General features: G+C 38.6%; 1 protein-coding gene across 2 annotated transcripts in view; it reads left to right on the forward strand.

Moving 5' to 3' along the window:
• caln2 (calneuron 2) overlaps positions 1-18,576 on the forward strand; it is a 30,871-nt gene extending 12,295 nt beyond the window's left edge. For both annotated transcript variants that reach the window (XM_037978888.1, XM_017437194.3), the window contains exons 3-6: positions 2,000-2,143; positions 4,296-4,408; positions 14,242-14,395; positions 18,284-18,576. In XM_037978888.1, the coding sequence (XP_037834816.1) occupies positions 2,000-2,143; positions 4,296-4,408; positions 14,242-14,395; positions 18,284-18,411 (539 nt within the window). In that variant the 3' untranslated portion in view covers positions 18,412-18,576. The remainder of the gene's footprint in view (positions 1-1,999; positions 2,144-4,295; positions 4,409-14,241; positions 14,396-18,283) is intronic.
• Positions 18,577-21,104: the final 2,528 nt, after the last annotated feature.

A 21,104-nucleotide genomic window follows, 5' to 3' on the forward strand; every position in this document is an offset into this window, starting at 1 on the left:
TGATGGATTGCGCAATCAGAGGTGAAGCTCGGCTCGTTGCTGCCGCACCTCGCGTTTCACCCTCGTATTTGAACAGGAAATATGCAATTTCAGCTATTTTTACTATAAAAATGCAATTTGGACCATAAAAATGTTCAAAAATTACTCATACATAAAGATAAGTGGACAAATATTAATATTCATTTTATGTTATGATTTTTTTTTTCTTGTCATGATGACAGGGGAGGCTCTGCCTCACCTGCCTCCCCTGACCGCACGTCCCTGGTTCTTAAGTTTTATATTTTAAGACCTACATGATTTTTTTTTTTTTTGCAGACAAACGTTACAAGTGCCTTTTGCTAACTTATACCTCATGGTTTGGTTTTTAACTCAGAATGATCTCAAATGTTTCAGGGAAATTCAGTTTGTTACTGCATTTAGATTTATGTCAGAAGGTATCATTTGAAAAAAAAAATGCAGTAACTGTTGCAGGTTTTGGTCACTTTGGCTGCTTCTGTAGGTAAACAAACACATGGTAGCTGGCAGCTGTTGACAAATTTAGTTTTTAATTTGAGAACACATAAACTATCAATATGAGGAAGAAATTGGGCTGATTGTGTTTCTTACTTTATGAAATTATTTGACTGGACTTTGGGATGAATACCTTTAAATTTACACTGACAACAAGAAAAAACAACTCAAAATACAACATTCAACATTACTAATAACAGAAATGTTTTTGCACATTATATTAGATTTCAACTAATAAGAAAGTTGGTGGCAAACTTTGTTTTTCAGTCAGTAGTTTTTCTTTTTCTTGGGAGGGTCTTGAGTTCAAATCTTCTGGTGGTCAAGTTCTGTTTATGACGCCGTGTAATAACGGCACATCCAGTTTCTGCTCACTGAGGTCAACAAACACATAAGCAGTCGGCGTACACCCTACCTGTGGTTGTTATTTAGCTTTGTGTGTGTGTGTACCCACCCACTCGAACTCCCAAAGGAATCAGTGCTTCTCCTGAGTTAATTCGTCAGTCTGCTGTTTGGTCCCTGAGCAGCTCGTGGTTATGGGAGGTTTTATCACAGAAAACACGTCGATTTTCACATCAACTCTGAGAGAGGTGACACCGAACGTGAACAGTAAAGTTGGCTGTTGGAAAATTAAAAAGTGAGCTGAAACTCTATAAAGTTAAAGGTGACTTTCAAGTCTGAAACGTCATTTATTTATTTATTTATTTATTTATTTATTTATTTATTTATTTATTTATTATTTTAAATCAACCTTTAAACATGTAAGCACTGATTTAAAGATTCAAAAACCCACTTAAAAAAGATTTATGTCTTTGCCAGTAAAATACAACAGCAACAACAATAATAATAACAGTAACAATAATAATAGTTATTATATTTTGGTTGTTCAGTGTTGTGAATGTTTGCAGTCTAATTATCATCACGTGCAGAGAAATGATGATATGATGCAGCAAAACAAAGATAAAATACAAAAAATAGAGAATGAAGCCTAAAAACATTCATCAGAATTACCACAACAAACCTTCTGACTAACTAGGAAACTGCTTTGGAAAATTGGAGTCTAAAAATTAAATAATTTAATAAGACATTATGAAAAATGCACCTCATTAGCTCACACAACACACACACAAACAAACAGAAACGATCACTCAGTCAATTATGTTCCAGTCCTGCCCTTTTGGGATAATAGAACAAAGACAAAGGGGTAAATTAATTCTCTGTAATGAAACGTCAACTTGTAAATCAAAACAGGAAGTTGCAGAAGTTCTCCTGTAGCCTCATCAGTCAGATTCTCTCACGTCAGCACCAACAAGAACAGATCAAACATTAGCCGCAGCACTTTATGTTAGTTATCTGACTGGTTGCACCAAGCGGTTAAAAATCCACCGTTTTACTCATTTTAAATACACTATTTCCGAAGATAATAAGACTGAAAAAGAGGCACAGAGATGGGCAGTAATGTGCAGTGACGTGTTGTGTGTTTGCTGTGCAGAGATCCGCGAGGCGTTCCGGGTTTTGGATCGAGATGGGAACGGTTTCATCTCCAAGCAGGAGCTGGGGATGGCCATGCGCTCCCTGGGTTACATGCCCAGCGAGGTGGAGCTGGCCATCATCATGCAGAGACTGGACATGGACGGTGAGACGCTACATATGGACACACACTTGGGTGCATGCACAGAACACACAAAACACACGGAATGACTGTTGACCATATAAATGTGCAAAATCTGTATTTCTTTTTGTTGTACACAAATATAATGCACCACTCTTCAGTGGAAAGAATTCCTTAACAAGACAGCTGGCTGTATAAATGTTTTAGTGTTGTATTTTAATAAAAAACACTAGCCTCTTTCACATCCAAAAATAAGATTTTATCATGCTTTTCCTCAAACATGTTTCCTCACTCTAGTTTCTAGAAGGTCTGCAGAACACCAGGTGGTCAGCTGTAAAAAACAAATATCCCCTGAAACAATGAAAAACAAGCCTATCTGCTCCTTCTATTTCAACTTTTGCTCCACATGTAAATTCCTAAAAGATTGCAGTCACTCCCAGGCAGCGCCCGCATCAGAAACAATCCATTCGCTCTTTCAGCGGGGCCTTATCTGACTGCGCTCGGCTTTTGAGTTCACAGCGTGCCATAAATCTCAAAGGTCAGAGCTAAAAGCTTTTTGCTCTTGCCTCCATGAGTAACCGACCACCTGAGAGCAGCGCTGCCGTTTGTTCTGAGCCGAGATGGCATCTCTTTTAAACCCCGTATACCTCTGACTTGGAATAATCTCTGTATCACAACCTGCGCAGGTTTTCAGATGCATTTTTATATCTTTTCAAACACGTGCTCAAGAATTCATGATCCGCTCGGATCTGGAATTATCCTCCTTTCAGCTTTTAAGCCTTAAGTAGTCTTAAATACGATTCAATTATGTTACTGCAGAGTGACATTTCTTCGATGAGTCATTCAGGTTGTGCAATGATGCAGGTACTGTAACATTCTGTATTACAGACCGGTTTATCATCTTCTGTCATTTTTGTGTTCACTTCTGAGATATTACCTGTGCAACAATTGAAGGGAAAATGTATTTTCTTAGGAAGCAGCATTTCTAGTAAACGTTAGATTTTGACCATCTGGTGCCTAACTAAGAGATACTCTAAATAAGACAGCAGCTACATAAAATGTATTCAGTGCCAGAGTGTTTTCTAAATGCTCAATATATTTTGTACTAAATTACAAGTTGATGAAACAGAAATTGCAGACAGATGAAATAAAGCTTCCTCCTAATAACGCTGCTTACTTCTCATCTGCTGCTTTACGTAACATAATGAACCGAGCATTTAATAAAGCTATCATCATCAATTGTGGCAATAGATGAAATATAATCAAGTTTATGAATTAAATCAACCTGTGGTTTAATAAAACGCTGTTATGGAGGCATTCAGGCTGTTGATGGATATTATTAACTACATGCTGCAGCAGAATGCAGACTACATGATGCAAACATTTACAAGCTGTGTCCTTTGAATTCAAATTTGCCAAATGTTTCCTGAACTGTCACAATAATAACTCCACTCATTCAGAAACCCTAAACACAAACTCTCAAATCGTATACTTTTTAAAAAATGATTATTATTATTATTATTATTAATACTATTATTGCTCATGATGTGTTTGTTGTCTGAATACTGATCTTTCTGTATGTTTGTTGCAATCTAACCGCTTCCGTATACTTTGTGCAGTTTTAGCCATTTGTCTATCAAAACGTTTAGCTCGTTCAAGAGATGGCTGCTATGACTTTGGGTTTTTATATCTTTTATACTTTTCAAAATATTTGACCTTGTTTACAAATATTTATAATACAAATATTCTGTAATTCTTCCAAAACGTTATTTTTAAAACTTGCTTTAGCATACTTGTTCTGTTTTTGTCTTCTTATTCTACTTTTAGCATTTAATTATCTTTTTGTTATTTTTAGCTTCTAGCTATCATTTTGCTACTTTCAGCTTTTAGCTGGTGTTTTGCTTCTTTTAGTTAATATTTTTAGCTTTTACCTTGCATTTTGCTTCTTTTAGTTTTTAGCTAGTGTTCTGCTTCTTTTAGCTCTTTGAGCAAACTTCAGCGCTCAGCTTTCACGCTGCATTATTACAGAAGCTGTCATTTCTCTAGGTATGGATTAAAGCCCACCCATCTGTTGAGCTGTCTTCTTCTCTTAAGAAAATAACAAAAGATTTAATTCTGCTCCATCGAGCTTCCTGTCTTGCTGTCTGATTTTATTTTGTCCCGTGTCCACCTGCAGGGGACGGCCAGGTGGACTTTGAGGAGTTCATGACGATACTGGGGCCTAAGCTGCTGTCGTCTGACAACAGAGAAGGATTTCTGGGCAACACCATCGACAACATCTTCTGGCAGGTGAGAGACAACAGCTTCCTCCTGCCCCCCGCCCCTCACCTTCCCACCAGGCAGGCAGTCTGTTTCTCATCGCTCAGACTCCCTGGTATTTACCAGCTCCATCTTCATCGCCTCATCTAGCTCACCTCTGGCTGTGTATATCAGCATTCAGAGCAACACTTACATCCTTAAGCGCAGCACCAGTTTCTGCAGGGACTCTGCACAAATAAGAATACGCACGCACACACAAACACACTCCTGTTTTCCCCCCTACCTGCTTCTTCCGATGCCTGCCAGAGATTTTTTTCTTTTACTTAGGGGCTTGAAGGAAAGGAGACCTGCAGAGAATTAACTTTGTTTCTTTATGTGATTTTTGGCTTTGAGTCTGTGTGTTTATCATTCACAGAGTTGGAAGATGAATTACCAAAATTAAGATGTCAACGCACAAATGCTTATTTGCTTTCAGGTGTCCAAATTGAGTGTAATATTCATAATCTGTCTGCTCTTTTGAAGTTACGTTTTGTGGGAAAGTTATGAATGGTTTATATCTCACCTGTTGTAGATAGGTCTTTGAACGACCTCCATTTGGAGAAATAGAGTTTAATTCTGACCAGACTGATGAGCTAAAGCTCTGAGAAGGCCAAGACCAACATGGGTTGCTGTAGTCTTAAAACATCTTCATTTTCAAAAATTTCATAATGATTCATGTGAACACTTTTTATTAAACCTTTACATGACTATCATTCACAGTCATGGGAATGTGTTTCACAAAGGTGGTGCTATGAGAAGATAAACTTTACTACCACAACCAGGGATGGAACCAAACAGTCATCATAAAAAAAATAAATTGGATTATAAATTTACATACCGCTATTCGATATAGGCTTATTGATGGTTTACTTGTTCATTCATTCCTTTTTTTTTTACATGTTATTTCTTGTCAACCACAAGAAAATGCTGTAGCACCTTCAGCATCCCCAGTTCCCACGACCCTGTCATAATTTTCAAATTAATGCAAAAATATGATGACATTCGAGCTGGAACTGCCCCAAGCTGCAGTGGAAGTGCTAAGGCTAGCTGCAACTGATACAAAAGCTATTAATCTGCTACTGTTCAACAACAAATGTGTTTAAGTTACTGACGATGATTTTAAAAGCCAACAATCCACTTTATTCTTGGTCCTGATCAAAATCGTTGTCAGCTTGTCGATCGGGTCCGATTAAACTTTATGTCTTCAAATTAAGGCTGTTTAAAGCGCTATCTACAACAGGTAAGATAATAATTGTTCAAAATCTTTCAACAGACCTCAAAAGGTATGAACTATTGCTTTAAGTCTGCAGCTCACATACAGGCTTTTCTATATGCTCCATCTCCACACAGAAGAAATGTTGTTTGCTCAGAGTATTTTTGTGCCTCTTCGGTAAGACATGCGACATTATTGAAAAGTGCAGAGTTATGTATATGTATGTGTGTGTGTGTGTGTGTGTGTGTGTGTGTGTGTGTGTGTGTGTGTGTGTGTGTGTGTGCATACGGGTGTGTACGTGTGTGAAGGGCTGGTTGAGCAGGTCGACAGCTCTCTGTAAGCTGCTCTCCACTTCCCTTGAGTTAAATGAGAGGACATAGTGACTCACTGAAGCATATTGAACCGAATTTGCATAGATACTCTTCATGTCAGGTTTGATTGTGCAATCTCTTTAGAAAATATAATTGGAGAAACAATCGTCTAAGCCATTGACACATCAGGAGGGGTTGGGAAAGAGAAAAGAATGCAAAATTATGCTCGTTTTAACCTCAGGATCACCATGTGAAACAGAACACCTTTTATAAATGAGACACGCCGCTTCTGTAACGAATAGATGGAGCAGCCAGGGAGGCTGAGAGAGACAAAATAGAGAGGCGAGCTGGACAATGCATGAGGATGAGAGCGCAGAGCGGTGGGGGTGGTATTGGGAGGGGGGGATGCCCCACTTAAAAGATTTGGGAATATAAAGGAAAATCGCGAAGGAGAATAAAGGGAGAAAATGAAACAAGTCCAAGAGACTGTGATTCATGAAGGTCGCAGACTGTGTGCATCTCACGGGTGATTTAAAACCCTCACCTCCCACAAAGCTAAGATACAGACTGAAAGAAAACAGGAAGAAGGGATAGAGGGGATGAAAGAAAGAAAAGTGGAGGAGCAGGGAGAAAGAAGGAGGGAGCGTGAAATGAAAGCACAAAGCGGGAGAGTACAGGAGTGGAGAGGAGGGGATGATGGTTGGAGGAAGTGTGTCTCTGAGGATTGTGAGAGCTGCATTTTGTGAATGTCTGTTTATGTTTCATAGAGCTTAGAGGGAGAAAGCAGAGAAAAAGGGATGGATGGATGCGTCATGCTGGACCATAATGACTCAGTTTTCCATGTTCAGATGAAATGATTCTTCGGGGAGTCAGTGTGTTTGGTTCACAAAATGCTGGTCAAATTTGTTAATCCTATTTGAAGGCAGAACTTATAGGTTTTTTTCTTGAAAATTAACTTAAATTATTCCATTTTTGTTTATTTCGAAATAAGATGTCAAATTTTATGAAGTACCAAAAAGGTTTTTTGTTGTTAAAAAAAGCTTCCACTTGCTAATATATGAAACCTTTGACCTTAAGTGGCACACGTTTTTCATAATTGAACTTCCTTTCATCTAACTGCTGACAGTTTGTGGCACTCTTTTATTGGAGTCTATCAAAGCTTTTTAATCTTTGCTGGGTTCATTATTTTCACTGGCAGATTTCCATTCTCTCTAAAGATTTTCAGTGGGATTTATGACTCACAGCTGAAGCAGTCCATTTTTCACTCATTGTGGACGTCTAATGTATACCAGTTCTTCCCCAGAGACCCAGGACCTTTGCTTCTTTTCAGTTTTCTGAAACTGGACATCACCTTTTTTGCTGTAAGCTGCCCTGGTAATCCTCTGATTTCATCCCTCCCTTTGATAAAATTGGTGTCTCCGGTTCCTGAACCAGCAAAGCGGCACTAAAGCTCAAAAGAACCTCCATGTTTTATTGTGGGCACAGACTTGTCATCTGTAAATAAGCAGATACAATCGGCCGTTAGAGTGGCTGCAACATTTTCAAAGTTGGAAACTTTCTATGGGGATTAGGAGAAATTTATGGGAATAAATCTGCAATTTAAAACATTAACGTTTCGCAATTATCAGGGTTTTTAAATAAAGTAGGGGGAAAACATATCTTAGCACAATCTTGACTTAAACAAGCAGATTTCATTGCTGTGTCGTGCAATGAGAGGTACCACACCCTAAAACTGATCAACTATGTCACCTGGACATATAGGGACAGATGGAGAAAGTAACATGTGAAATGGTTTTTGGAGGTTGTAAACTGTTGTGTTTGGAAATTACAATTACCTAAATGTAATTGTATTTTTCTGTAGATAAAATGACAGTTAAGTTTGATATTTTGTGTCAACAAATTTAGACATTTCATTGATTGTTTGTTAATTTGCAGTTTACTGATTATTTTGTTTGTTGTTGTTTTCACGTGAATACAATTACAAGAAACATGAAAAAACACAGTATTACATAAATGTTTTTGTTTAGAGTTACAGACATGAATTTAGAAAAGGATTAAAACAACAACAAGAAAAAAAGGGAGTTGTGTGGTTGAGACACTTTTGTCCCAATTTCAAGTTAAATTCCGTAATTTCTTATAAATTTCCATAAATTTTAATAATTCTTATTGAGTTTCCAAAAATTTACCTGGAAACTTTCCACTCCTTTGTGACCCCATCCTTAGAAAGACATCTTCTTGCAAATTGCTACTCTAATCTAGTAAATTTGACTGCAGGGGAGTGATTTTTTTAGATTAAATTAGAATACAATGAATTTAATAATCTGGTTAAATTACACTGTTTAAATTAAATGGACTGAAATGAACCTATTTACATTTTTGAAAAGCCCCCTGAGATGCACAAATTGTTGCTCTATAAATAAACAAAACTGAAATGAATGCATTTCTAAAGAGCTCTTCTTAGCTATCCTCTTTGCACAGAAGTTTGTTGCCAGAAAGATAAATAAATAAATAAATCAGATGAGGAACATGTCAAAGAGCCAAAGATTTCTGTTTCTTCTCCTTCTTTCAAACTGCCCAGATCTCAATCCAAGCATTTGTGCGACGTGCCAGAACAACACTGAGTCATGGAGGCCCAATTCAAAACATCGCAGTGTCATGGTCTCCAGGGTTTCTGGGATTTCTTTTAGATTTGTTTCTCAGATCCAAATGCAGGCATGAGGCCAGTCTGCCTCGTGCCTGGGTCCACCGTTCTCCACCCACTTTGGTTTTGTGACATGCAAGACATCCCCAGAAGTCCTGTCTTTATGCTCTGGCAGTCCAGAGGTGCCTTGTTTGAATACTAATTCAGAATCCTCCAAGGCCTTTCGAAACGCAGCAGCAAACTCTTCATCCTGAGTATCTGCTAAACTGGCTTTAATCGTAAAAACAGCTGAGTTTCTTTATGTAAATTACTATCAGATGGATTTTTGTTGTGAATTGCCACCTTAAATTCAAATACAATTTAAGATACAGCGCAAATGTTGTCGGTGTTGAATCAAGTTGTAGGCTTTTAAGCTTCTTCCAGGAACCTGTGAGGTTTTGGTTGGACCACATCTGGAAAACGGGTCGTAACAGCCATTTTTTTTGCGCTTTGATTTGCAGCGCAGCACAATGTGTGAAATTACTTGAACACAGTTCACAAAAAGTGAATTTGTTTCTTCATTTTCAGCATATTGAGTTGAACATTAGCTTGACTAAATCTGGTTTTATTTGTCTTTTGTTCCATCTTATTTAATCTTATATTTCAGCGGACTCTGCTGCTCTAATATTCAGTTTAGTTTGGAGGTAGCCTTTATCATCTCTGTTCTGCAAATTATACTTTTTACTGTCAAGTTTCCTCTGTGTGTTTCTGTAATTTTTTTCTACTCTTTTACCTTTCGGTACTTGAAGAATTGAACCAGCTGTCCGGCAGCCACAAGACAGAACACTGAGAGGAAACGGTACAAAATGAAACAAGAAAGTTGTTTCAGGCAGTCACTTTTTGTGACATTTTAGAGAGGGGTCAGAGGAGAAAGCAGGTGGAGGACTGACAAAAGCAGTTTGTGCTGTATGAGGGATTGGACAGGAAGGACGGCGTGTTAGGACCTGTTCCTCTGATTGATGTGTCTCGGCTCTTTCTGCATGTCACTGGTCCCTGCTGGCTTCCTGTTCGCCACTCACTCTCACGCACGCACACGACACATATACAGTATGAGTTCATTCAGAGAAAGACAAAGACTTCTGACAAACAAACTCTCAACTCCTACCTTGCTCATCACTCTGTGCGAGTGTGTGTGAGTGTGTGTGTGCAGATGCCGGTGTCCCTCAGAGCCCGGGGGCAGTAACTTGTTAGTAACCCTGCAGACACACAGACAGGAACATTGTACTTTCTCTGAGCCTCCCTTCAGCTGTCATGTCATCCGTCCTGGAGCTGCAGTCCGAAAAGCTGTTCCTCCATTTTTCGTGCATCCATTTAAAGCCCAGACTGCCAGGAAACGACGGACGTAAATCAAGCACTTCCTGTTTGTCTGCCTTGAAGTGATTTGACTCAGAGGGGTACTTCTGTTGAACTATCCACGCCTATAAACTATTTTCTAATGCCTACATTTTGATGCAGAAGCTGTATAAGATGTGTAAAAATAACCCTGATCAAAAGAATCATTAAAGCTGCTGTCAGTAGCTCATTATGATCACCATGGTAACAGCACACTCGTGTCTGTCACTCCCTGACTGCCTAGTTTATGGGAGGGGGACAGCAATGAATTGAAAAGTACGCCTTGAACAAACAGTCACTGTGCTAAAACTATAAGTCAGACTTTAAAAATTCTTGAATCATGAATAGAAGAAAACACTGATGCTCACACACGTGGATTTTCATGTTTCTACATTGTTTCGTGTGACAGATATGACAAATAAAAAAGACGAGGAGAATAATTTGATCTACAGCATACCTAAAGTCTGTAGAAGCTTGGCGGTGGGCTCTTTGTACTCTGGGTGGATTTGAGAGAAAACTTTAATCTATAGCAGTGAGAGACGCATTGAGTGAAAGAAGAAAAGAATCTCTTCGTTTTGGTGTACAATTTGTATACGTACCACAGATGTTTTGGGAGTAAGAAGAGTTTGTTTGCAGTGATTGTGAAATTTTTAGACATTTCAAATGTTAATCTGAGACATCATCAGCTGTCAGTTCCAAAGAAAAGTCTGTAAAAATCATCAACTTTAACTGTGTCTGGGTAAAAACTGTAAAACACATCAAAATGCCAGTTTAGACATGTAACTTTTCCTCTCCTGTGACTGGTTCTAACTTTAAATGATGTTTCTACTCTGAAGTGAGCCACAGAGCTAGGCTGGGTTTACTCATCTGTTTGTTGGGATTTTGTGCAATTTATTACACCTTTTGTCTACAATGTACAACATACCAATACCAAAAGTCATAGCACACTATAGCCAATCAAGCCGCATGTTTCGATGTATAGTTTGCATGTTTTATTTCAAAGCTGCATGACAAGATGCAGAATTAATATTTTTAACTAAAATAATAATAAGGGTGCTTTGGTGCTTTGGCACTCTTAATGAGGGACACAAGGAAGGTCTGAAAGTGTCACTTTGAGAGTGTCTTCTGTCTTGCACTTGATCAAACCTGATCTGCAGAGACCCTTTTCAGCTTCTCAAAGAACTCCTAGGCCCTGAACCTCGAAGCGGCTTGTGCCCCGGTGAGTTTGAGTTGTTTTTGTGCACAACTCTCATGGTAGTTTCACAAAAGCATCCAAACACACCGGCCTAAATTCACTCCTAAATGCTTCAATTTCTCAATCAATGTTGACTATTCTGGTCTGTCCACCATTCATGTTAAGTGTTTATGTGTCACGCTTTCTCTTGAAAAACACGTCAATAAACTCACTCGTTTAACTTACTTTCATCGATACATTATCAGCCACCTCCATCTATCTCTGACAGCCAGCAGCACATCCTCGTAACGTCGCGCATCGATTGCTGCATCTCTTTGGTCCAGGCCACCAAATCCATCAAATGACTTCAACTGGTCTAAAATTCTGACCCGCTCCGCCGCTCAGAGCTCCCCACCTTTCAGGCCGAGTTGAGAAAGCTCCTCGAATCGACTTCAAGGATCCAGAAGAAATCCAGTTGATCTTGTGAGGATTACCGTGTCCTGCTGGGAGTCTTCGCCAGCATAAAGACATTTTAAGTGTAGAAACATATTAGACTGTAGCTGGTGAGAAGAAATGACTCAGCAGGAATTTGAGCAGCTAATGTTTGTTCATTTAGTCTGAGCAAACATTAATTGATCAACCGGGATTAGTTTGTTTCTCTGTTAATCCATCTGTTTGTTTCATCTGGGAATGATAACAGATTCCAGTACTAAAACTGGTGATGTACCAGCCTAGTTTCAGTAGATTCAAATCATGTTTTGATTGGATGTCTATATTTCTCATCTAGCTAAGCTCTTCTGCTTTGTTTGTTTTGGATTGTTGTGTCAGATTGTGCCACTTTCTTTTTGTTTTTTTAGGTTTTACTTTTTGCCATTTTTGCAATTTCACTACAAATGAGAAGACAAAAAAAAGATGTCTCTGACTTTGGAAGGTACAGAAACAGGATCTCTTTGAGTTGTTCGCGTTTGCCATAGCCACCAGCTGTTTCATTTGCTTTTGAGGATGACAGTCGTGTGGGTGAGGAGGAAAAGCCCATAAGACCAAACAAAAATCCCAAAACAAAAACAAACACAAACACACACGAGGGGGTTTCAGTCCAATACGAAACCATTTAGATGTAGTGATGTGTTCTCGGGTTGATATCCGTGTTTGTTTTTGTTCCAGCGCCGGTGCGTGTGTAGGAGTAAGCATCCAAATGCGTGTTTCCATAATTACACTATAAATCACTCAAAAAGGTGACACGAATGGAAAAATCAGGAAGACATTTGCAACGAGGAGATATGCAAATTTACAGTGTTTTGTTCTGTAACATAAAATGGATATTCCTTATTGTGTGGAAAAAAATTAGATAGATGTATGTCAGGGGTGGTGGAGAAGGAGGTGAAACCAGAGTGCAGACTCATGGCAAGAGCTTAAAGGAAAACTAATTTATTAAGAATAAAAGAACAAAACAAAGGCTGACGTGGCAGCAAAACCAAACATAACAAAATCCAAACCGAACACGAGAGGCAAGACAGCGCATGAAGCGACAGCGGACCGGTGACAAGGTTTTAAGCACAGGAGGTGATTAGGGGAAGTGGGCACAGGTGATATGATTACAAAACTAGAAGCAGGCGTAGATGGGCGTGACAGGCAAACCAGAGATAGACTGAGGCACAGAGACAGGACAAAATCACTAAATACAAAAAGGAAACACACAACAAAACCAAATTCTGACAATATATTGGCTAATGTTGATACTATTTGGAGTCAACCCTGTCTGTCTATTACAAACCACTGAACAAATCTTAATGAAAATTTCAGAAGATAATTATTGGATGTATATCCACATCTCAACAACTGTTGAAGCCATCCCAATTCAAGATGGCTGCCACGGCCAATTTATGATGGAAAACACAAAAAATATTTAATTCAGTCAGTTTTGCAGACATTGTACTAAAAACTGTTGCACTTGTAGCTGAGACTCATACCCAAAACATGCTCCAAATGATACTCATTGCATGTGATCTTTGCTTAAAACCTCAGCTTTAACTGTTTGGCTGTTTCAAAATATCTCATGAACCACTAGATGGATTTTAGAGACTCTCCTAAAGTAATCATTGGATGCACATCTACAACTGATTAACTGATTAACTTTAAGAGAGTCAAACAAATGCAAGGTGGCCACCACAGCTTATTGACATTAGCCAACACAAAAAACACTATATGTCAGTGACCTTTACAGACACTGAGCTAAAACCTGTTGTGGTGGTAGCTGACAGTCATTCACAACACATACTCTGTATGTGTTGTGAATGAATATTACATGAAATTAATCTGGCATGAAAGGTGGTAGGTGACATGCAGTCCTTCAAGAAATGCTAGGCCTTTAATTGATTGCATTAGTGTTTTGTTTTTACTGTCAGGAAGATAATGCATGAGCAGGATAATCATGATAAAATTAGCATCTTCCTTTGTTGCAACTCTTTCACATCTTGACCCTTATTATCTTCACACTTTGCTTTTTTCTCCATTTGTTTACTTCGTCTGTCTTTCTTGAACCTCATCGTACTTCCCTCTTGCTATCCCCTTTCTATCAGCCTCTCCTTCTTTGCCACGTCTGCCTCTATGTCTCCATCTGTTGTGTCAAACCGTGCCGCTGCTTCTGTTTGATGGTGCTGATGATGTAAATATTCTCGACGCAGTAGTTCCAGGATGTTGTGTGCAGACGTTTGTGTGGATTTCAGGGCAATCTGCTGAGGGTAGCAAGGACGCGAGTTTTCGAAAGAACAGAACGGAGATAAGACGGAGACAAAACGACAGACATCAAGCCTGAAACTGGTGACAGCATCATAAATCATGGACATGTCCTAGTAACCACGCACAAAGATGTAAATGTGCCAATTTTTCTACATTAACTGCAAAGTCATTACTCTGATTTCTCTTCTTTATGGAATAAGACACTCAAAAACAGCTCCAACATTGCTTTTTTTGCACAATTCAAAACACATCTGTACTCATCCCAACAACATGTCATAAAATTCATAAACCCCATCGTCGCCTTTGAATTTGCCCTCAAGAAGTCGGCTTTGCTGATGGCTGTACGGCTGCATTGATCTCTGTGTGCCCCTGCAGTTTGACATGCAGCAGCTGTCTCTGGATGAGCTCAAGCAGGTGCTGTTCCACGCCTTCAGGGACCACCTGACAATGAAGGACATCGAGAACATCATCATCACCGAGGAGGAGAGCCTCAACGAAACCTCAGGGAACTGCCCTGAGTATGAAGGAGGTGAGGAGGCTGCTCGCACAGAAACCTTCTTCTTCTAAAAACGAATACTAGAAAATGTAATTTTTTTTATTGTTATTATTATTATCATTCTTAAACCGATAGTTCAGATAATTTGAAGTAGGGTTCCGTGGAAAGGATTTGAACAATTATTATCTTACCTGTTGTAAGATAAGCTCCTCGTGTCCAATCTCCACAAACCGTGACACCCACCATCTTGTATTCCACAGAACATGGGAGTCTTCATGTTTTATTTAGGACTGGATGTTTCTTCAGTTTTTGTTGGAGGGTTTATGAAAAATATGTTAGGTATGAGGTCTGCATGTTCTTATAGATCCTATAGCAGTCAGTGGTCTCCAATCCTGGTCCTCGAGGGCCACCATCCTGCATGTTTTCCTTGTTTCTCTGCTCCAACACACCTGATCTGAATCAATGGGTGATTAACAGGCTTCTGCAGAACATGAAGAGGAGATTTAACCACTGAATCAGGTGTGTTGGTGCAGAGAAACAAGGAAAACATGCAGGATAGTGGCCCTCAAGGACCAGGATTGGAGACCCCTGATATAGCTCATCATATGAGCCCAGCTTCTTGTCTTTTTTGTCTCTCCTCCAAAAAGCTATCTACAGCAGATAAGATATTAAATGTTCTGCAGAACCCCCACTTCAAAGCGTCTGAACTATCCTTTTCAGAATGATCTTATTTACACATTTTGCTTTTGAGCAAAGCAGTTGATTAAAAAATCAATGTAACTATTTGTTTCATGTGCTAATGGAGCTGCCTCACAGGAGCTCTTATCTTAGTCAAAAGATTAGAACTTGTGGAAAAGGGTGACCAGTTTCCAGATCTCCGATCAATCAGAACTTAGTCAAAAGCGAAGAAAATATGGTAAAGATGCCCGTTTTCTACATCTTTATCTGACATGCATTAAAAGATGCAAAGCAAGACGTGACAATAATCATGAAACAGGTTTATTATAGCTTATATTTTGAAATAAAACTCAGCAGGACAGGTGTGTCACAAAATAAGAAAATAGAATACCCTCTTACCCACTTTTCACATGGTGAGACTTTGTGTTTGGGGTGACACAACAAGAGTTTCCTCAAAAGAAAACAAACCTATAGATTAAGAAAATTGGTTTGGAAATTAAAATAAGCAAGTAAACACTATTTTTATTGGAAGTATGAAGACAAATGTTTATGTATAAAAGGTGAATTGGGGAAGGAAACATAAGAGCTTATGCAGAACATTATTATTCAGAGTGAGCAGGAATCTAAAACGAGCCGTCTAATAAATTGGTTTTTAAAGAATAGCAAAAGCAAAAGAGAAAATAATAAAAAAATAAATAAAAGCTCAGAAAAAAGGAGTGAAAAAAACACTCCCAGTGGTTTATGTGCAACACAAGTAATCATTAGAAAATATATGAGTAAATATATTCTGAAATGGGGAAAATTTATGTTTCTGTGTTTCATTTATTTATTCTCTTTATACCTACAGTTATTTTCTTTATGCTCTGTCAGCCTGTTTTTCTTTTCCAATAAAAGCCAATTGTGTTTTTTTTTAGGATTCACACTAAATGCTCTGAGAGTTTTGGAACTGTTTCAGTGATATTTAACAACAGGAATAAATATCTTATTGTGAGAAAAGAGGCACTAAGTAGTAATCGACGATAAAATCTGTATATTTTAACCTCAAGTTGTGAAACTGGACCTAATAGAAAAGATATATTTCAAATTAGAAGACAAATTTCTGTTCGAAACTTAAACCTGACTGTGTTTCCAAAGGCAAAGATTTCCAAATTGTGTTTCTGCTGTAAAATATCTCCATCGAGTCAGCCTGGGAGAAAGGTACAGACAGGTCGGATGCTCTAGAAAACTTGTAAAGTCCTAATGAATCCACTGGGTAATGGGCTGCAGGCTCAGGGAGACCTATAGGAGAGCGCTGAGAGGAAATGATGGAGAAGGGTCAGTTCAGGAGAAGATTACAGGCTGAGGAAAAGGACCAGGAATCTGCTGGCTTGACATTCTTTTTCACAAAGTTTTGGCCATTAAGGGATGGCTGGAGTTGCAGGAAGAAGGAAAATGAGGGGAAATTAAAAGTAGAAAGAAGAGAGCAGCTTTCTTTTCTCCTCACATTTAACCCTCCTTTCATGCCGGCTTCTTTCCCACCCTCTGCCCGTCCGGTGGGACCTCAGTACCTTTCACAGTTCCCTTTAGATTCACGAGACAGAGCTTTGACTCTGACTTATTGATGCAGCGCGTGATTCTAACAGGCTGAGACGTGAGAGGAAAAACCTTCGGTCGTTACTTCAGCTGTCGGAGGACACATCTGCCTCTCTTCTTCGCCCTCTTTCAGTCACTGAAAGGAAAGCTTGTGGATAAAAGTTCTCTGAAACCAAATGGGTAGCAGAGCAAAAGTTCTGTCTTGATTTGATTGTTTTTACCTTTTTTTAATTTATTAATTTTTTTTAATTTATTTTTTGACTGCAGCTGTGCGAGTTTGTAACCAGCCTGCGCCTCTTATGCATTCATTGTTTTTACATCAGAGGCGCTCCGGCTCGTAATCTGGGTCACAGACATGAACTGCGCAACAAGACACCCAGAAATCTCAGCTGTTTCATCTTTCATCGGTTTTAGTCAAAGAGCACGTGTGTCCCTGGAGAGCCAGGCTAAAACCCTAAAATCTAACGATTTTTATCAAAGTGATAAAAAACTGAAAGAAGAAACACTTTTTTTGTATTTTTAGCTGTAGCGCAACAGTGTTTTAGCGTTACTCGTTGTTGTTACGAGGATTTTTCTCCATGTTAGTCTTCAGATTCATGAATCATTCATAACTTTATATATTTCTGCAAAAAATATAATTTCAGATTTTTACACGTTGAGATAAACTGATAAAAATCATTTATTTATTCATACAGGAAACTAGTTGAGCACTTTGTCAATAACGTCACTCAGATGTTCTGCTGGGATGCTCGTGTTGAGCTCCAAACACTAAATATTTCTTCTAGCTGCTCAGTAATTTGTGCATTTTAGCTTGAATTAAACATCATTCAGTTTCTGTGTTTAGAACAGCTTCAGCTCTCTGATACTGCTGGGCCTCCTCTTATTAAACTTCAGGTTTTTCCATATTTTAGCCTGATTCAGCTCAGGATTCTCTGAAACAATAAGCTGGTTTCATTTGAATCATTCTCCTGTTCCTCACTCATTTTCTCTTGAGATTTTGATGTTTTTTTTATAATTTGCTGCTATGACTCAATTTTTTTTTTCTCTTTTTACATCCAGATGGAGGTCTAAACTATGATACAACCACCACTGTGTTTCACAGACAAAACTAGGTTTTTCTCATGTAATGCGGTGTTCCTTTCAAACACATTTCTTATTTAAACTATTCAGTTTTCATACTTCTTGAATACACTTGCAGCAATGTTTTACCCGTTTTTTTATTGCTTTAATTTGTGCACAGTCTGGATATAGATTGTTGTAACATTTTCCAGTCTGATTATCATCAATAACAGTTTTTTTGGAGTTCTTTCAAAACTTGTGTTGTTTCTCCAGTGATGAGTTTTCACTCCCTGTTCTTTAAACCAGAGTGCATTTCCACACCTGATTCCTATTGACTGAAAACACTTGGCTCCAATTTTATTTTCACATTAGGTTCATCTACTTCATTGACTCTCAGATTAGGCAGGCTAATATTGATTTATATTAATAAATAGTTGGGTTTTTATCTTCTTTTAGCACCTATTTGAACATCAAGTGATATTTTAGGTCATATTTGTGCAGAACAGAACATGCTAAAGAGTTTTTAAACTTCCCAAACTACATTTAAAAGCAGCTGTTAACAATATAATCCTCTCATCTGTTCTTTTTTCCCGTTTTTTTCATACCTCTCAGTCCATCCCAAGAAGAAGAATCGGCAGACGTGTGTCAGGAAAAGCCTGATCTGCGCTTTCGCCATGGCTTTCATCATCAGTGTCATGCTCATCGCGGCCAATCAGATGCTGCGAAACGGCATGGAGTGAAAGGAAAAACCAGTGCACTGTGAGCATGGGAGGTGGACAGAAAACAGCCATGACCTCACATCTTTGTCTTTGCAGCCAACGCTGGACCAGCCACAACCCAAGCACTTCTTTAAAAAAAAAAAAAAAACGATTGGTTGAGTTTATTTATTTTATTTGTGAAGCGGACAGTGTGGGTGAAATGTGAGGAGGTGTGCTTGTCCTGCAGTGAAGACGTCACCACGTAGAGTTCCTGGACTTACAAGAAACCTGAACTACAAAAGGATTGTGGTTTTTATATAAATCGTGACACTGAACAGAAATTGCTTTGCTGTTTTTGAGACCAAAACCACCCTTTAAACTTGATTTTCTAATCCTGGATGTTTAGGGAGCTTCACCAGGTGCTTTGAGCTATTCCTAGTTTTTAAAAAAAGAACACACAATTATTTCAGACAACGGCATATGTACCCTCCAAAAGGTGGACTGAGTGTGACTGAGCAAATGTGAGCACTACGTATTGGTCAGAGCATTTAAACACAGCATATTCTTCACATTTCATGTAGCTGTGTGTCAGTGTCACATTCTGTGTGAAGCATTTATACATCCCCAGCTCAGTCTGCTAATCGTGCAGCATATAAGAAATATTTACGTGTACCTGGAGGAAGCACAACTCGAAACTCAGTGAGAGACCACCCAAGAGCCATTGCTCTGTTGCTGCTCTTCGGTATTGATTGATTAATCATGTTGCATTTGTGTGGTGCGTAAAAAGACAGTGTTGTCCACATATATTAGTCGCTCATGCTGCCCTACAGGTGTAAAATATCAGAAAGTGGAACCAAAACAAAAGAAAACAAAAAAAAAAAAAACAACAGGTTTTATCTCAGCATCTCCTCTCACACACGGCCCAGCTGTGGTAAATATAAAAGCATGCCAGTGCTGTATATACACTGCCATTAACTCCCCATGGATTTCACTGTATATATAGTGCTACTTAGTTTGTGTAATGTGCTGCAGGCTCTCGAAAGCAGAATGTATAGAAGGGAAAGAAAAAACAGTGAGTTTCATCAGAGAAAGACAGGAGAGCTGTGAGTTACAGGAATTTTCTTGGGGGAAGGTTTCCCTCTAGTGGTGGAAATAAAAACTGCAGCTAGAAATGTTCAGAAATGAAAACCACTGAATCTGAGCTTTTATATGTTTTGTGTCACTGCTGCAAGTTTAGTTTGTTCTGCCTCTGAGAAGATTATATTTTTCCACAACAAATGCTTTGCTGCTCAGGACTGGATGGTAAAATAAACGCCTGCTGCAGTACCTGTAGTACTTTCTGAGGGTCACATCCACGGCTGGTTTTATGGTCTGAATCTAAAATAGTTGGGTTTAATTTTTCGTTTTTTTAATGTGGTCTTCTAAGCAAAAATGACTCCTTGATACCATAGATCAAATTTGAGAATAAAGATGTCTTTTCTGCGGGACACGGAGCACTAGTTCAGATTCTTTAAAGTGAGGTTCTGTGGAAATGTTATAAACAAGTAACATCTTATCTGCTGTAGATAGTTGATTTTTTTAACAATCTCTCTTTTTTTATTCAGTTTAATTCTGACTGAATTGATGTGCAAACGGCTAGTCCAGGCGGTGCCAAAACCAAAGTGGATTGCCATAGTTCATGGGAACATTTATATATATATATATATATAAATCTTTACACAATCATCAGTTTAACATTAATAAATTATGCTGGCAGAATATGATCCTCCTGCTGTAATGGATGTGTTGTAGTTGTTAAAAACCCAAGTATGCAGGCAGCAGTCAGGTAAAAATCCAAAATGTTAAATAAACGGAAACAAAAGCAGAAGAAACACAGAACAGACTTACGTTTGTGCAGGGGTTCTGACCCAGCATGAGTGAGAAATATATTTTGGGTTTTTTTTTGGTTTTGGTTTTTTGAACAAACTGTTGTTTTAAAACGCCAGCAGTCATCTTAGCCTCGCTCAAACAAACCTTTAGCTCAGAATTAACTCAGTTTCTTCAAACTGTGGTTGTTCCAAACTCTATCTACGACAGGTAGGACATTATTTGTTTATAATCTGTCCACAGAACCCCACCAATCTGAACTGTCCTTTTTAGGTTCTTTTGTGTCATTTCCAGGTGGATAGGAGCAAAAGTAGATTTGCCATTCAAACATGGAACTTTTTCAAATGGTTTAGTGAGAAAGTACAGAGGTGAGAACAAACAAACAAACAGGAAAACAGCTTTGTATGATCTCTGTGAACCTGTATAATACTGTAAATCGTTCTGCATGTTGTTTAGATTTTCATGTCTTTAAAGAAAGAGAACCCAGCTCTTTCTTTTCTTTTCTTTTCTTCCTTTTTTTTATTGTGGCGCAGCCTTGGTTTCAGTGTAATTATGTGTGTACTACTGTCACATATTTGACTTTCCTATTTCTACTGTAATAGCCATTTTTATAGTTTCTACCAGCGATTAATCAAATCAGAGCGCAGAAAGAGGGCATTTTCATAAATATGCAAATACAAGGTCACATCATCATCATCTTCGTCTGTGTTTCACATTACCTCTGGGAGTCTGTAAGCCTCACTGTGGATGGATAAACACACTGAATCTAACATATTATGTGTTGTTGTCACTTTCGGTTTCCTCACTGCCTCACAGTCCTGCACAAACGTCTGTAAAACGCACGCCACAGTTTTCCCCGTCCGTCGATT

This window comes from Kryptolebias marmoratus, linkage group LG13, assembly GCF_001649575.2.
Source record: "Kryptolebias marmoratus isolate JLee-2015 linkage group LG13, ASM164957v2, whole genome shotgun sequence".
Lineage (NCBI taxonomy): Eukaryota > Metazoa > Chordata > Actinopteri > Cyprinodontiformes > Rivulidae > Kryptolebias > Kryptolebias marmoratus.